Consider the following 16,474-nt stretch of genomic DNA (forward strand, 5'->3'; position numbering starts at 1 on the left):
GGATGGGATGGATGGGATGATATCACCATGCACTTCCCCAGCAGGCAGGCTCCCGGTGGATGCTCTGCACACACAGCAGGGCCAGGACCTTTCCAGGTCCCAGGACAGCTCCTCCCACTCTAACAATCCCTGCTGGAGGAAAGGCCTCACAGCATCACCTTTAAACAAGCATGGAGAGGATTCCCCTCATCCCTCACACCCCAGGCCCACAGGCAGTGTCCAGCTCCATTCTGGACAGCAACAGCAGATGTCAGGGCAAGGCTATTTCACAAAAATATTGATCCAGCTCTAACAGGTGCAGCAGAACTACACTGTTGTATCTTTGGTTTATCAAAATTCAGGTCTCCAGTCATTCACATCACGAGCATTTAGAGAAACCAAACACAAAGATGCACCAAAGTTCCAACCACAGTTTTCAGTAACCCTTTTTTCCAGTAATTCATATATTTTTGGATTCCTTGTCCCACTCTGGCTGAAACTTTCTCACCTGAGCCTGCACTCTCTGTCCATGTACCACAGCCCCACATACACAAAGCAGTGCCCAGGTGAAGTGGGCAGCTCTGCAGACACAGCCACAGGCATTCTTCTCCACAAGGGAAGAGGTGGGAGAAACAGAAACATCTCCTCCTATCCCCCCACACCCAGAGTCAGTTACTGGAAACAGGCACTGCTCCCCACAGGGAGTATCCAGCACTGACAGATCTCCTCCTATCAAAGGCTCTCTGCTCCCTTCAGCACCAGTTTGGGCAGCCCACCCAGCACCCACCCCTGCAAGGCAAAGGACCATTGGTGCACTGTCACCCAAACAGTCACAGACTGCTTGCAACTGCCTCCTACTTAACAGTTCTGGGTTTCTCTGACATGAACTCATGGGTTCCTTTATGAGGTTCAGAAAACTAAAAGTGCAGGTACCCATAAACATCTTGTTGATAAGCATTTAGAGAGGGAAGAAGGGCCCTGCTGCTCAGAAACACAGCCACAAGAGGTTTCCAGAACAGTGAGGCACCTGCCAAAGCACTCTGGGCTACACTCTGGCCCCTTGGGTAGCTCAGGGACTTACATTCAACAGAAAGAAAATAAAATAATTCACCACTCCATCAACTGCCTACTGCCAACACTAAAAGCATTTAGTGCCCCAGCTTCCTTGCACTGACATAAAAATAAAGGTTTGTCTGGATGTTTCAGAGAACAGCAGCTTACCTCTGAAAGCACAAAGGCCTGCTTTTAATCACCAAGAGTTAGCTGGCACCACTTGTCATAAGCTTTTCTTAAGGCTTAATATCCAGAAAGACTCAAGAAAAGAAAAAGTAGTTAAAAGCTGAAGAGGGACAGAGGGAAATCTTATCCTTGGAATAAGTAATCACCTCACAACTGCACTGGAAAGCACTCAGGCTGCTCAAAGCCTCAGCTCCCTGCCTCCCAAATATATTCCCTAAGTTGGGACTAAGGACATATTGTTTGAACAAACAATAAAACATGTCTAAGAGGAAGGAATTATGGCCAAAAAACCTTTAGAGATGCTTTCAGGCTCTCAGAAAACCTCACAAAGTTCATTTTGACATGGAAAAACTTGAACAGAGGTTTGATTTTAACATCAGGCACTTGAGTGAGATATTTTGTATTTGCCCTGAGGTTCAGCGAGCAGACAGATTTTGAAGCAGAACAAAGTGAGAAATGTTGTGAGACTAAGGTTGCTTCGTAACTTTAAAACAATCAGTGGAAGGAGCACTGTCAGTCACAGCTGGTTTTGGACCAAGATCCCATGGTATGCTTCCTTTGGCCTCTTCCTCAGTGCAGAGCACAGCTGAGAGAGGAACACAACAAACTTAGGAACCACACAAACTAAAGAAAAATTTCTCTGGAGAAGGAGGGAAAAGTTGCATCAGTCTCTTCAAGAGCTAAATAATTTTCCACAGACTTCCCATTCTTTGGTGTTTTCACAGCCACATCTGAAAAGTGCTCCTGTTTCTCAAGAGAACAAACCTATGGAATACATATGGCCACCAGTAACACCAGTTGTTGGTCCCATCAGGCACTTCCAGCTCCTCTGTATGAGAACCATTTCCAAATAACAATTTAATGTGTTAATCATTAATTCTGTCTATCTACATGTCACTGCACATGAACACAGAAAACTTCCTCATTCCCAATCATCCCCCTCCTGTGGGCTTTGAAATGCCAGCAAACACGTGGTAGAGAATTTTCTAATTACAAATTCTGGTACTAGTCCTTACATGTTTCCCTAATGTCTGCATTGGAGTCTGACTTGTTAAGGGCAGAACTGCTGCACAAAAGGCTTTGCAAGGGTAGTGGGACTCCTGTCCAGCTGAGCTGTTCCACTGACTGTGCCCTAAGGAATTTGCTTTCAGAGGACTAATAAAAAGTCATCCTCCCTCTATTCCCACATGCAGCTGCAAACCACAACCTGCACCATCACCCCATACCCACACACCAATTTTCTATCCCTTAAGTGGTTCAAAAGTGAAATTATTTTACATTTCCTCACTAATTTCACTCTGAACACTTGAACAAGGAATTTAAACCCAAAGCACAAAAGGAACATTTGATAGAACCTGATTAACCTTTTTTTCAGCAAGTCAGAAGCTTCTAATCTGCACTACTATGCACAGAAATTCCAATTTCAAGTTCTTCCCCACCCAACCCTATTTCCATTAAACATGGAGGAAAAGTTGTCCAAGATTGCCAACTCACACCATCAAATGTCTCTTGTTACTGGATGTATTGTTAAGTGAGGACAGAAAGCCTGAATATCAAAATGTTTCCATCCCTAGAAAATCATTCTAAAAACAAAATCCTTTCTGTGCTGGGGGAAGCCTGGGGAGGAAGTGCTTTTGCCCCCACCCTACTGGCCAGTGGCTGAAGTCCTGCAGGTCTTAACTGAATACCTAATACAGCACAATAACAAAGAAATTGAGAAAATTGCTCTAAAACCCACAAAATCATCCAAATTTAAACCCATACTCTGCTACTATGACTTCTTACTCCAGGATCAAGCCCACAGTCCCATACAAGCCATGCAATGAGCTGTTAAACATACACATCTCACTTCTTGCCTTTGTGAGCTTCTCAACTTCATTTCTCCTGTATTTGGAAAGTTTGGGCTAATTTCTACTGCCAATGTATTTGTGAACAACTGGGATTTAGATAATCTCAAAGTAGTGATATCTTACAGGTTAATTCTCATCCAGTTCTGCAAATCAGCTCTTCATGAGAGCTGGTCTAACCACAATTCTTTGGCTTAGCTTTTCCAGGACAGACAAGCTAAAATATATTAATCTCTTGGCCAAAAGAGGACATTTCATCTCCAAGTACTATCAGCACCCACAGAATTCCAGATTTACCCTACTCTGAGCTGAAGCTGCCCACCACACTTAATGACACTTCAGTAACCTCTCCTGTCCATATGATCATATCCCATCAGGAGCATCCTGGGAGCTGCTCTTTTCCAGAGACATTTCAAGGTGTGATTCATTCCCATCCAGTTAAATAACACATATACATTTCCTTTATCATCTCTGACTGACAAATTCCATGGCTCATTCTTAAGGCCTACAGGTTCAAAAAAGGCCCTTAGGAGCAAAGTAGTGAATGGAAATTACTCCAATCCCTGGATCATCCCCTTTTCCTGAGCAAGTCCCCAGGTACCAGCAGCACTTCCCAAGGCAGTAGAGCACAGAAGGTTTCCAAGTGCATCCCTGACTGGCTCTGGTTCCAAGACAGTCCCTGAAGAATATCCTTAGTCACCTCCCTCCTGCTGCCAGACAGTGACATCCCCTGGCACAGGCACCCAGGAGAGAAAATGAAATACAACCTATGTCCCTAAGCCAGCACCTGATGCAAGGATGGATATTGCCTCCCATCCAAACAATGGGCATTTTCCTTATGTGGGAGAGGGACTTTTCTCTACCTCTCTGAAACTTTTCATTTTGAAACCTGTAACAAACCACTCCAGTGAACAAGTGCAACCACAGTGCCACTCACAGCCCCCTCCAGCAGCTGCCTCTTGTGTCAACAGCTCAGGCAGGGTCTTGTGCCAAGAGCCCTGAGGAAGGAAGGAAGACTTTTCTAAGTTCTGCAGCCCGGTTTTTCCCAGCATAAATATGAACTGGAAGTGTGCAAGCCAAGGTCTAGAGACAAGGGGGAAAAAAAGAAAGAAAATCAAGATACTGATCAAAAAGCTGCAGTACAAAACCATAACTAGGACATTGTGATGTTCCATCCTTTCTTAGTAAGAACAAGGGAAAGTTTAGTTGTATTTATTTGTGCTTACGGATTTATTTTTCATTGTTACCAAGCAAGCAGTGAGAATAAAGATTTAAAAAGCATTTTTAAATAAAACAACAGATTTTAACCCTAATTCTCTGAATAAACTAAGAACAGATTCTGTTGATGCAGGCAGGTTCTCCTTCTCCTCCATGACTTCATACATACATATTTAATATGGTCAGCCATACAAAGTGGCTTGTTGATACAGCATCAATCAAATTAAAAAAAACAACAAGCAAACAAACAAAAACTTCCTTGAAAGCCACCTAAATATGCTCCTTGCACAAAAATAAAAGAGGAAAAACTGACAGTCTAATGAAATAATCAGCTCTTACATTACAGCCAAATGTTGTTTACTAGAATTCTATTTAACTTTTTCTTTTAATACATTAATATTTAATACTTGTTTTTTAAGATTAAACTAACTAATCAGATCACTTCAATAAATATTTTCTTAGAGAGAGACTGCTCTAAAAATGCTAAAACACTAGAGGGCTGGAGAGCCTTGTCTTCAACAATCAGCTCAGAATTCTTATTAATTGTGTTCATCACTGGCCACCTCAAGCACCTGTGGAAGAACTGTCTGCTTTGCTTCAGCAAGTCTCAAGTTTTAAAAGCAGAGTTAGGATCACAGGCACTGAATATAAGTATTTCTAAATAGAGGGGAATTACTCACAACAGCCACCAGGTAGTTGCTATAGCAGCTGAGAAATAAAATCAAGGAAAATCTTCAAGGTTGTTAGGAGAGTGTTTCATTTATTTAGAAATATCCTGAGCAATCTTTTAATATCTTTGCTGCAGATGCATGCAGTGATCTGTGTGAGGACTGGGCATCACAATGGAGTTCCACAGCTGCACGTGTGGGAAACTCCTTGTAAGTGCAGGTGGGCACAGAGAGCTCCAGAGCTGGCCACAGGGCACTAACGGTGCCATCAGGAAATGTCCCATTGCCCTGCAGCCAAGGGCCTGTGGCTGCACAGGATTTCTGCTGAGGGCCCAGCAGGCACAGGGAATGCCTCTGAGGCTCCCTGAAGGCAGTGCACAACACAAAGGCTCCACACCAGGTGCTGAGAGGGGAATGTGGTGTCTGAAGGATCATTTCTGTGAATGATGGCTCTGACAGACACAGGTGAGGCAGCAGAGCACAGCCTGCTTTCAACAGACAGCAGCACCAGGATGAAGCATTTCAGTGGCACTGTCCCTTGCCTTGGCACACAAGGACAGCTGTGGCCAGGGCCTGGGTGCCCAGATGTGCCCTCCTGTTCCACCAGAAATCTCTTTGTGGTACTCCACTTGCAGAGACAACTGATCCCACTCAGCTTCCACCAACAGGGACAGAAAGTTCATTGCCTTAACCCAAAGGCAAACCTTCAAACCTGGCATGGTTTAGCAGGAGCACAGAGAAAACCCACAGTGGTTTTTTGGACAGAGACTGCTCTAGCCAAACCCAAACTACCAAAGCCCAAAGCCATAAGCTCAGAACACTGACTCATGCCAAGAAGATTATTTTTGCACATATTACTTGTGGAATCAGGATAATTTACACTGCTATTTCCCCTCCCCCCTCCTTTTATTTTTTTGCCAGTGCACCTCCCAGCAGCAAACCCTCAGGTCCACACTTTCTGCAGACTATTTGCTTCAAAATGCACAAAAATTACCCTTCCAGCCAGCAATGACAGATCTACTTGTGAAAAACTGACATGCCACTCCTCACTTGTCGTAACTAAACTCCAGGTATAAGCAGCATTTTTCACCTATTTTCCTTCTCTGGAGGATTATCAACAAATTTCAATTACAGGAAAAGTAATTAAAGCTACTCAAGAATAAGAAAAGCTTGCCTAGAGATCACCAAAACTTGCACGACTCAGCTGTTACCTTAGCCCTGCCTACAGGTGTGCTGTCTGCAAAAGAAAAATCCCCATCCTTAGAGGAATATTCTGCAGCCCAGGGAACATCACTGAAATCACACTTGTTTTCATTCACTGCTTTCCCTTCCACACACCTCTTCCAGACTTGTTTACAACCTGACTAGAGATTTCCCAGCTTTTCTTTTCAAATATCTGCATAAAAAAATTAGTTCATCTGTTTTTTGGATCAAGGTAAAACAAGGATTCTCTTGTTTGAGCACATGGGCCAAACATAAAAACAAACACTGAATATCAAACCCTGCAACACGGCAAAGAAAAACAACTATAGAAACAGAAGGAAAACAACAAGATTTGGGAGACAGATAATTATTTTCTGAAGCATCCATTACAATTACAGCAGTCAGTTTCATCCTAGGATAACAGAGGTGCTGCTGCCCAGCAGATGAGGTATGAAAAAAAGTCCAGCATCAACTACATTAAAAATCCCCAGCAAAACAACAGCTTGGTATTCCTGAGTGCATCCAGCTGGGATGGATCAGGGCTTGTTAACTTCATATACTCCCAGTGACCAACAGACACAGCAACAGGGTTGGAAGCAACGACTCCCAGGTGGTATTTTCTGCCACTTGTTTTTATTACCCCACTTGCAGGTTCTCATCTGATGCTGCATTTGAATTTATTTTTTTTAAACAAAAGTGATTTGCTTCATCTCTCTTTACTACGAAGACAAGTGGGATGTACTAAGCAAAATATCTGCTGTACAAGATTAAAAATTAGTAAGTATTTTTTTATTATTAAATTAACAGAAAGCGTTTTAACAAAGAGGCATTAAGGCTTCTAATTGCTCACAAGTTAATTGCCAAAATCCCACTTTAACAGTTCCGGTTAACAGATCATGTAGCAAATTTGTTGATACTATTTTAAATATTTTGTAGAAATCAATCATCACTACACACTGTGGAACTTAAAAATCAATATGCACAACTGATAACTATAAATTTAATGAGGCGTTTAAGTAACTAATCAGGGTAGCAGTAGTAGCTTTTATTATTACAATACAAATCAACAGTTTAAAAAAATTAAATCGAAATGAGCAAGAGCGAAGTAAAAGAAATTCTGTATCTTCCACTTCATTAGATGTAACATTTCTGCTTTTATCAGGGATTTACACGCTAAAATAACAAACCAAAGCCGCCAACGGTGATGCCTCAGATTAGAGCAACCACGATGCCAGACGGCTGTAAAATCTGATTTCCCAAAACAAGGAAAAAGCAGCGCAGTCCGCAGGCACGGAGGCCCCGGGCCCCGCTCCCGGCCCGCCGCAGCCCCCGGCCCGGCCGCCCCCGTCCCCGCGGCCGGGCAGGTGCAGCAGCGACGCCCCCTAAAGACACCGCGGCAGCGCCGGCCCCTTCCCAACTCCATCCACACATCGCCTCGCTCCGCAGATGGAAACGCAGGGAAAAGGGAACCGCGCGCTTAAGTAGATTAAGGGCTCAGCAACTCGTTTTCTGATTATTTGTGCGATCCCGACCCCAGCGCGGGCCCCCGAACTCCGCTCGTCTCTGGCGTCGCCGCGGCGGCGCTCCGGGAAATAACGCGAAGCGAAGCGCACGCAGAGCGCATCCAGCGGTGCGGGCAGGGCAGGGGAGGCAGCGCCGGGCAGCCCCCACAGCCCCGCGGGCAGCGCTGCCCCCATCCCGGCTCCACCTGAGGGGCAGCGCCGCGAGCACCGCCGGCCCCGGGGGAGGGGAACGGCCGCCCCCCCACACGCACAGCACAACCCGGGGTCCGGCGGGGAGAGGAGGGGGCGAGCGGGGCGGGGGAGGGATGCGGCAGCACCTACCCACGCCGTATTTCTCCTCCTCGGTGGGACTCCACATGCTGCCGGATGGCTCGGCCGCGGCCGCCGGTCCCCGGGCAGAGCGCGGCGGGCGGGCGGGCGCCGCTCATCGAGCGGGGGCGGCTTCTCCTCCCCCCGCGCTCAGCGGGGGCGCCGCGCCGGCAGCCCCCGCCCCACGCTCCGGCCGGGGCTGCCCTCAGGGGTCGCTTCGCCGCTGCCGGGGGGCGGGGGGAGGTCGCCCCCCGCCCGCTCGGGCGGTACCGGCCGCCGCGCCGCTCCCCTCCGCGGCCGCTCGCCGCCGGCCCGGCGCCTCTCGTCGCGCGGTCCCCGCGGGCTCCGGCCCTGCCGACGCGGCGGCCCCGCGGAGCTCGGCGGCCCCGGGCCCCCTCCTCGTCGTTCTGGTTCTCCTCCTCCTCCCGAGCCGCCGCTCCCGCCGCCGCCGCCTGAAGGACTCGGGGCTGCCGCGCCCCCCCTCACGCTCCCGGCGGACCTGGCGCGCACGCGCGGCTCGCGCCGCCCCCCCCTCCCCGTGCGGCCGCACGAGGCGCGCGCGGGCGCGAGGCGCGGGGAGGCGCGTGCCCTCTGAGGGCGGGCAGGGAGCGCCGGTCCCGGGACACCCTCACGAACCCGTCCCATCCCCATGGCCGGCTCCGTCCCATCCCCGCCGCACCTGCCGGCCCCAGCGGCTCCCGGGAGGTCGGCCCGCAGTGCAGCACCGAGCCCGGCCGTGTTGGTCAGCAGTGGGGCTGGCCCGACCCCCGCCCGGCCGCCCGGGCTGCCCGCGCCACGGCCCCGAGCCCTGGCAGCGCTCACCACAGGCACCAGCAGCCTTTAGATCAAAATTGGGCTCATACTCTGTTTTCTTTTCATGTCGGTAATAATCTCCAGTGCTTCTAAAGAGCTGGCGAAATTCACGTGGTTTCCACAATGAACACGTAACCGAAATGGGAAAGAATCTCCAAGATGAAATGGGATTTCATCTCCAAGTTCAGCTTTCGCTTCCTTCATAAAAACTGAATTTGAATTCTTCACAGCAAAGGAAAAGCTGAAATAAGTTATACAAAAGTTTTCCTGCAGCTGAAATTTTACTCCCTGCAGTATTCTGACGGACCAGTGCCCTTGCCCCGGTCAGAGCCTCTGCAAAACCACTTTTTTACAGCCTTTTCAGAAACCTTTGTAAACAACTTGCTTGATGGGAAGTTTTAGGATTGCATTAAACTTTTTAACAATATAACTTCAGATGTACCCAACACTTTTAATAGAATATCTGTTCTCTGATTATATAATAAAACAGAATGAAAGTCATCAACTTGCACTACAGAACTTGGGTTGCTGTGGAAACCTTCATTATTTATTTTTTTAACACGTGCAACTACTGTTTCCCCACCGAGCAGGGCCAGGTTTCTGTTTGGGTTTTGGTTTGGCTTTGGGATGTCGGGTTTTGTTTTCCTGTGTGGAGAGCAAACAGCAAGTGGCCGAGAACTGAGTGTGCTTGTACATTATTCATTTTAAAAAACCAACTTATTCCATCCTACCTTAATTCATATTCACATTTAGGCATTTGTATTTACAATAGCTCCGTTCCTTCCCTTCCTGAGGTACTCCCACAGCATGCAGAAATAGCTTTTTGAAGGGACAAAGCATGACAAAGTCATTGAGTTGCATCTGTTGGAGATAGGCTGCTCCAGGGTTTTTGGTTTTTTAACTCTGTATATGTCAATAATAAATACCTTTCCATCTCTTCTGAGTACTTTGGGAACAGAAAACCTCTGCAGTGACAGGAATTGGTTAATTCTTGCAGACTCTTTATTCCACAGTCTCAGCCCTTCAAGGATTCTTCTTGCTGCCAAGCTGACCAGTACTTAAACTGGTATTTTTCTTGCTTAAGAAAAAATACAGCATATTTTTTTTATCAAACTACAACAATTTCTGAGTTGACTCTTCCCTTAAAATAAACCTGGAATGAAGGTGAACTTGGGAAGGCAAGTGAGACCCTTCTAGGGTTAGATAAACTCTCAGAAGGACACTGAACCAGCTGGACAGAATAGGACCTGCAAGGACTTAACAGCATACAGATAGCATTTTATTTAAAGGCCATATGGACATACATGGACATACAAATGACAGCACTGGCAGGGACACACACTGATGGCAGATTACCTGTATGTGAAACACAACACATATTATTGCATGTTTATTCCTGACTCTTTTCTGCACTGCTGCTGGTGGAGAGAGGGTCACTAGATGGCCATATGACCCACATGACTTCAGGAAGAAAAAAGTCAGTGTACTTACCTGTGGAGTCAGTGGAATGCAAGTTTGCCTAAGTTAAAGTTACCAAATATATTTACACCTGTTCCTCTGATCTCTGCATCTACCCCTTTAATGAGGCTCCTATCACCTGCCCAGAAATACTGATTGCTTTAGTAAACACTCTTAGCTTAAGTGTAGCAAGGAACAAACATCTCATCCTCCCACGGAGGCAGAGCCACAAATCTCCCAGGCACCAAGCTGGAATTCAGGATTACCCACGTGCACAGGAGAGACCAAAGCAAACAGCCACTGCTGCAGAACAACTCTTTCTGCTGTCTCTCCTCTCTCTTAACAGAGCTCACTCCTGCCAGCTTCAATATTCATACTGCTGTGGAAAGCACAGGAAAAGCAGAGAACTACTGTAGCAAGCAGAAACAAGAAATTCTCAGGGTTATATGCCCCAGGGTTTTCTTTCTTTTTCTTTCTTTTTACCTGGAGCTGTTTTTGTTTTCCTTTATAAAGAAGTCTGCACATTGAAAACACTACACAAAATTGGAATCCAAAGCCTACTTCTAGTAAGACTTTGTTAAGAAAATTTTTAAATTTGTATCAGCAATCAAAATAAAATGTAAAATCTGGTGTAAATGTCAGAGCTGCTACAAGAAGAGCTTCTGTTGGTGGGCATTGTGGATCCCAAAATTAATGGTGTTCAGAGAAAAGGAGCCTCCCCTTGCAGAAGTCTTCGAGGTGCTGTTCTTTCACTAAAGTTCTGTGTTGTGCTGTACTGAAATAAAGGCAAATACAAGCTTCAAGACCTTATTTAAATGAACAAGTCAAGTCAGCAGAAAAGCACTAATCTCCAAAAAACACTGTGTAAAGTTACTTAATGTCCACTGTGCTCAGGAGTTGTCCGGTCAGAGGTATTGTGAGTTGCTTATGGTTCTGCTACTGCAAACACAGTTGTCCTTATCCAAACAGACCAGGCAGCAATGTTTAACACAGTGTTAATTAAAATACATTAGAGAGTTCATCCTATATTGTCCTGTCTTGCCATAATATAGATGTGATCTGAAAGACAGCTGGCTTGGGATTGGAGAGATTTGACACAGTTTCTTTCTCTTAAATAGATCAAGGGAACTGCACAATCCTTTCAAATGCTCTGCAAGGGACAATGGAAGGTCAGAGTGCAGAAAGCAGAGAGATTCTTACACCTCCCTGCAAGCAGCTTTCTCTCAGTTATGCCAGCCTTTAGGTAGCGCAGAACATATCACCCTCCTGCCCTCTTTTTCAGGGAAGTGCAGCCCCACACTTTACCCTTTCTCCCCATTCTCAGGCCTATAGTTGCTGGTAACTTCCATTATTACTTCAAGCCTCTCTTTCAGTAAGATGGCCCAGGGCCCTTGCCATCAGAAAAAACCAATCTGAGATGAATCTCAACTCCCTGTGACAGACCAGACAAATTATTTAATTGCATTCCATCCTTTTCTACACCTGACTTTTTATTTTTGTTTCTTTAAAGTTCATATTCTTCCCCTGTTGTTAAGATGAATTAAGGCACTGAACAACTTTACTTTCCCATTAGATTATGAATCCCTCACCTTGCAGGGAGAAACAAAGAGATGCAACGCAAATCACTCTATCACCATCTGTGATGACCTCACAGGTCCTTTTGAAGCATCAAGTGTTTCTACTTTATGCCTCAAAAGGGATTCTGGTGTCCCAAGAACTGAGCTATTCTTCCTTTGGTGAAGTCATCTGCTAAAACTTTTAAGCAGGAGGTTTCAGGTTTTAGTGCACAAATCCAAATTCTATTTTTTGTCCTATTGCACAGAGCCATCTCATGGATTTCTTTCTTATGAGGGATCAAACCAGCAACTTAGGAATCTAAATGCAGCAAATGACAAATTTTCTCTCCAAGGCATCACAGTGTTTGTTCCCCACAACTTCACACACCTTTAATTGGGATGAATTCTGATTAGTGCTCAGGACTGGGGAGGATATTAAAGTCCATTATCTTAGGACTCTTTCCAAATTTTTAATTCAGGAGTTCCTTATAAACAAATCTGCTCCCAGCCCTCAACATTTCTCAGAGTGGCAGGAAGGAAGCAGAGCTCCATCCAGCAGCAGCATTGCCAGCATGCTGCTGTCACTCCATCATTTATTCCCTGTGGAGTGCCTGAAGCAGCAGCTCATGACCAACAGCAACCAGCACACATTTCACTTCACCATGTGAGATACAGCAAGCAGAACTTTCTGGTAAACCTGGGAACATCTCAATAGTTCTGGTCTTCCATTCCAGAATTTTTCTTTCATGTAAAATGGAAGTCAGCATAAAACATTCCAGTACTTACCCTATTTTGGTGTTGTCTCCCTCAGAGCAAAGGGAATCTAAAATCATGGGGGGCAAAAAAAGAGGTGTTTTCATCTCCTTCCAGAACATTAGACATGTGGGGTTAAGCCTCACCAAATAAAACTCCCCATAAAAATGTCTATTACAACCAATTTACACAACAGTTACAAATATAATATTAAAAGTTACTTTCACTCTATTTGTAACATTCCCTGAAAATAAATTATAAAACCAGAAAAAACCCAGGACGTGTAGAAGAACAAATATAGATCAATGTGGTTGTGCCGGCACCTAAGTTTGTATGTTTCTTGCACAGAAGTATCTGGATTAAACCAGGAGAGCAATACTGATTTTGGTTTTCTTCCAGCACAAAAGTAGAGAATGGACTGACTAATACCTTAATACCAATATGTCAAGTACAACTACCAAAAATTTACAGTGCAGGTGGTAATTATTTAGTCAGATGGACCTTATATAAAAAATATCACAGATCATGCTGAACAAATGTTTTCCTTGTACTAAAGAAACAGTATTTTGCCCTTCAAATATTTTTAAAAAATAATTTAAAACCTCTTGTACCATGAATAATTGAGAATTTTGAGGAAAATACTATTGCACCTTCATTCTCACTTATCCTTAATGCTCTCACTACAGCAAATTACTTATTAAAAGGGTGAGAAATCATAGGATGTTAATTAGCACTGTTTTGACAAATTTATACCTTTTCCTATTAATTTCTTTTAATGTTCAGGATATAAGAAACCCTATCACAAGTAATAATTAACTCCTGTCTTATTTTGTGAAATGAGAGTTCAGAAGCATTTGTGAACTCTCCTTGTGATTACGTTTTTTCTGTTTTTTTTTTTTTTTCATTTCATTTCTGACCTTATGCATTTCTTATAATTTATGTATTTATTGCCGTGGAAGAGATCTCTTTCATGGTAAGAAATTTATACTATTGAAAGACAACATCAGAGAAGCGGTTCCATCACTCATGGAAATGAGCCTGTTGCTGTTCCAGAGGCTGATTAAGTGATTTGAGCTATCACACAATCAGCCCTCGGCCAAATCCCTAGCAGGGAGGGCAGGGTTTGGCTGGGGATTTCTAAGCGCTCTTTCTGATGTTCCGCCTTTGTTTCAGGGGCAGCAGAGCCTTGGTTTGTGCCCAGCATCCAACACATCACGGGGAACGAGCGCTGAGCATCCCGGGGCGCCGCGTTGCCGTTTGCGGGCGCTGTGCGTGTGAAGGGACAGAGGTGCCCAGCCCGGCCGGGCTGAGGGCAGGGCAGCGACCCCGCGTCCTTCCCGCGCTGTCCCCTCCCTCAGCGCCGCTCTGTCCCGTGCTGTCCCCTCCCTCAGCGCCGCTCTGTCCCGCGCTGTCCCCTCCCTCAGCGCCGCTCTGTCCCATGCCAGCCCCGCCGCCTCAGGGCCGCTTTAAGCCCACGCTGGTGCCCGGAGGAGCTCGGGCCGGCCCCTCCGCTCCCGGCTCCCCGCCCGCTGTCCCTGGTGCTGGAGCCGCTGCCGGCCGGGCCCCGCTGGAGCTCGGAGCCTTCCCCAGCAGCGGAGATCTCCAGCCGAGCTCCCCGAGCGCTCCCGGCAGAGCGGGAGGCGCCTCCTGTTCCGCAGCCCCGGGCTCTGGGAGCAGCCTCGGCCCCGGCCGGTCCCTCTGCAGGGAGCAGCTCGCGATCAGGGAATAAAACCAGCACTAACACAAGCAATCGGTAAAACTGGAATTTAGAACTGCTGAGATGGATAACTTGTAAAGTCATGCTGGGCCTATCTGGGTTCATCCCAATTTCCCTTGTGGGAATGCTGGGGCACACAGTGTAGCTGTGGGCACGGCTCTGCAGCTCAGCTAATGATTACAGAAATATACAGTCCCAGCAAGGTGCTCAATAGCCCAGGAACACTGTTTAACATTTCTGACTATTTTACTGTCCATACTAATTACATATTTATATTTGAAAAGTAAACATTCTATGTGTTTATCTGTAAAATTATTTTGATTACTTTTTGTGAGATAAATCCATCCTTGTACTTATATACAAAACAAACAGTACTTTTTTATAGTAAAAGAAACAGAGTATTTTTATAGTATATAAATATTACAAATCTAAAAACATTTAATTTTGTTAAGAAGGAGACAATTGAACTGTCATTAGTTTGACAGAGAGCCAAATCAGGTTTCCAACTCCTAGTTTCATGTACCCAGAGTGACAAGTAGCTGACAGTTAAGTGTTCATATAAGCTTCATATTCCAAAATTAATTTGAAATATATCCTTGTGAAAGGCAGTACTGAATTCCAATGCCGAAGGGATATATTCTATATGGGTTCCCAGCATGCCAAACCACTTCAGTCTCCTATAAAGCAGACTTGAAATTTTGTGTCATGCCTCAATACAGCGACATCCAAAGACACCCACGTGTGCCACTCAGGTTAGCTGGGGGGGAAATCTGACAGGAATTTATTTTAAGAGCTTTGACCTACGTAATGAAACCAAATCTTCTTGAGCAGAATAAAAGAAAGCAGAATATTTTGTTACCTGACACAGCAGAACAATGAGTCAATTGTAGCAATTCTGCAGACTGGCATGTCCCTGAGTAAAAAGGATGAAGTTACTGTAAATCCATCCAAACACTCACATCCAGCTCTGGGAGTGAATCAGCACAAAGTGACCAGCAGCTGATTCATCTAAATAACAAAAGCCCAAACACCTCAGCTGTCCCCACACAGAAGTAATCAATAATCACACAAATTCACTCTCCTGCCATAATGTACTACAGCACAACTGGCCAAGAGCTCTTAAACACACACAAGTGGTGTCTTCTGCTGAAGAGCAGAGGAGTGACACCCACACATCTCCATGGAGTTGAATATTCCCTTTTTTCCTTATCACTTCCTGACCCCTCAGCAATACAATGAATGCAGTTGTGAGAGTTGCTCCTTGTGCCAAAAGGACAGGGGTTCAGGAGCCCCAGGAAGTGAGCAGCCCCAGGTACAGCCCAGCAGTGATAGATGATGCTGCCTGGCTGCTGCAGACACACAAACTGCTCATTCCTGTGAGGCACCTTCCTGAAAACCAGCAAGGAATGTCCTGGTGACTTCAAGTGACTGAGTCAGGTGATTGAATCAGTCAGCAGGAGCACAAACCTAAATTAGACAGGTGTATCCACGTGGGGAAAAATTGCCAAGATTGCTTTGTGTAGAGGTGAGGATGTGTCCTGATCTCCTGTAAAGCTGTGCAATCAAATTGTAATTCTTTATGTTCTGTTAGCATACTAAACAAACAGCAACACAAATCAAAGAGCTGCCAGCAGGAGTGCAGAGCTGTCCCCAAAAGCCCTCCCAGAACCATTCCCTCTGAGGGCAGGCCACTGAGAGAGGGAGGTACATTCACATTATAAAGCACTCAGTGACAGGCAGAGGATGTCACACACATGGAAAAAACCAAGGAAAGCAGTTTAAAAAGATCCCTCAGAGACCAGCTATGACCCAGGTACTGTTCCAGCCACAAAAATGGAAGTTTGCAGACATATTTAAATCCATTAATTCCTTCAAAGTGAAGGGAAGGCCTGGAGAAGTGTCTGCAAAAGCTATTTTTTACAGACACACTTTCACCTGCAGTGTGACACAGATTAAAGGATGGATTCAGTAAGAAATACATTTTTTATATATGACTCATTAATTATCCACCATCAGGTGGAAGACCACCAGGGTTTGGACTGACTATGACCACTGCAACTGTCCTACAGACAGTGAACAACCTTACATATTTATTTAATAGTATTAAACCCAGCAACCAATATAGAAATAACATGCCTTGCAAGCAAAGTGCAAACATGGACTGCAAACAGACCTCTCAACTAATTGAACC

The 16,474-nt window shown here is 45.5% G+C and overlaps 1 protein-coding gene across 13 annotated transcripts in view; it reads right to left on the minus strand.

The window, feature by feature from the left end:
* DOCK3 (dedicator of cytokinesis 3) overlaps positions 1-8,087 on the minus strand; it is a 186,717-nt gene extending 178,630 nt beyond the window's left edge. For all 13 annotated transcript variants that reach the window (XM_063164504.1, XM_063164497.1, XM_063164503.1 and 10 more), the window contains exon 1: positions 7,999-8,087. In XM_063164504.1, coding sequence (XP_063020574.1) covers positions 7,999-8,035 — 37 coding nt within the window. In that variant the 5' untranslated portion in view covers positions 8,036-8,087. The remainder of the gene's footprint in view (positions 1-7,998) is intronic.
* Positions 8,088-16,474: the final 8,387 nt, after the last annotated feature.

This window comes from Melospiza melodia, chromosome 10 (assembly GCF_035770615.1).
Source record: "Melospiza melodia melodia isolate bMelMel2 chromosome 10, bMelMel2.pri, whole genome shotgun sequence".
NCBI lineage: Eukaryota > Metazoa > Chordata > Aves > Passeriformes > Passerellidae > Melospiza > Melospiza melodia.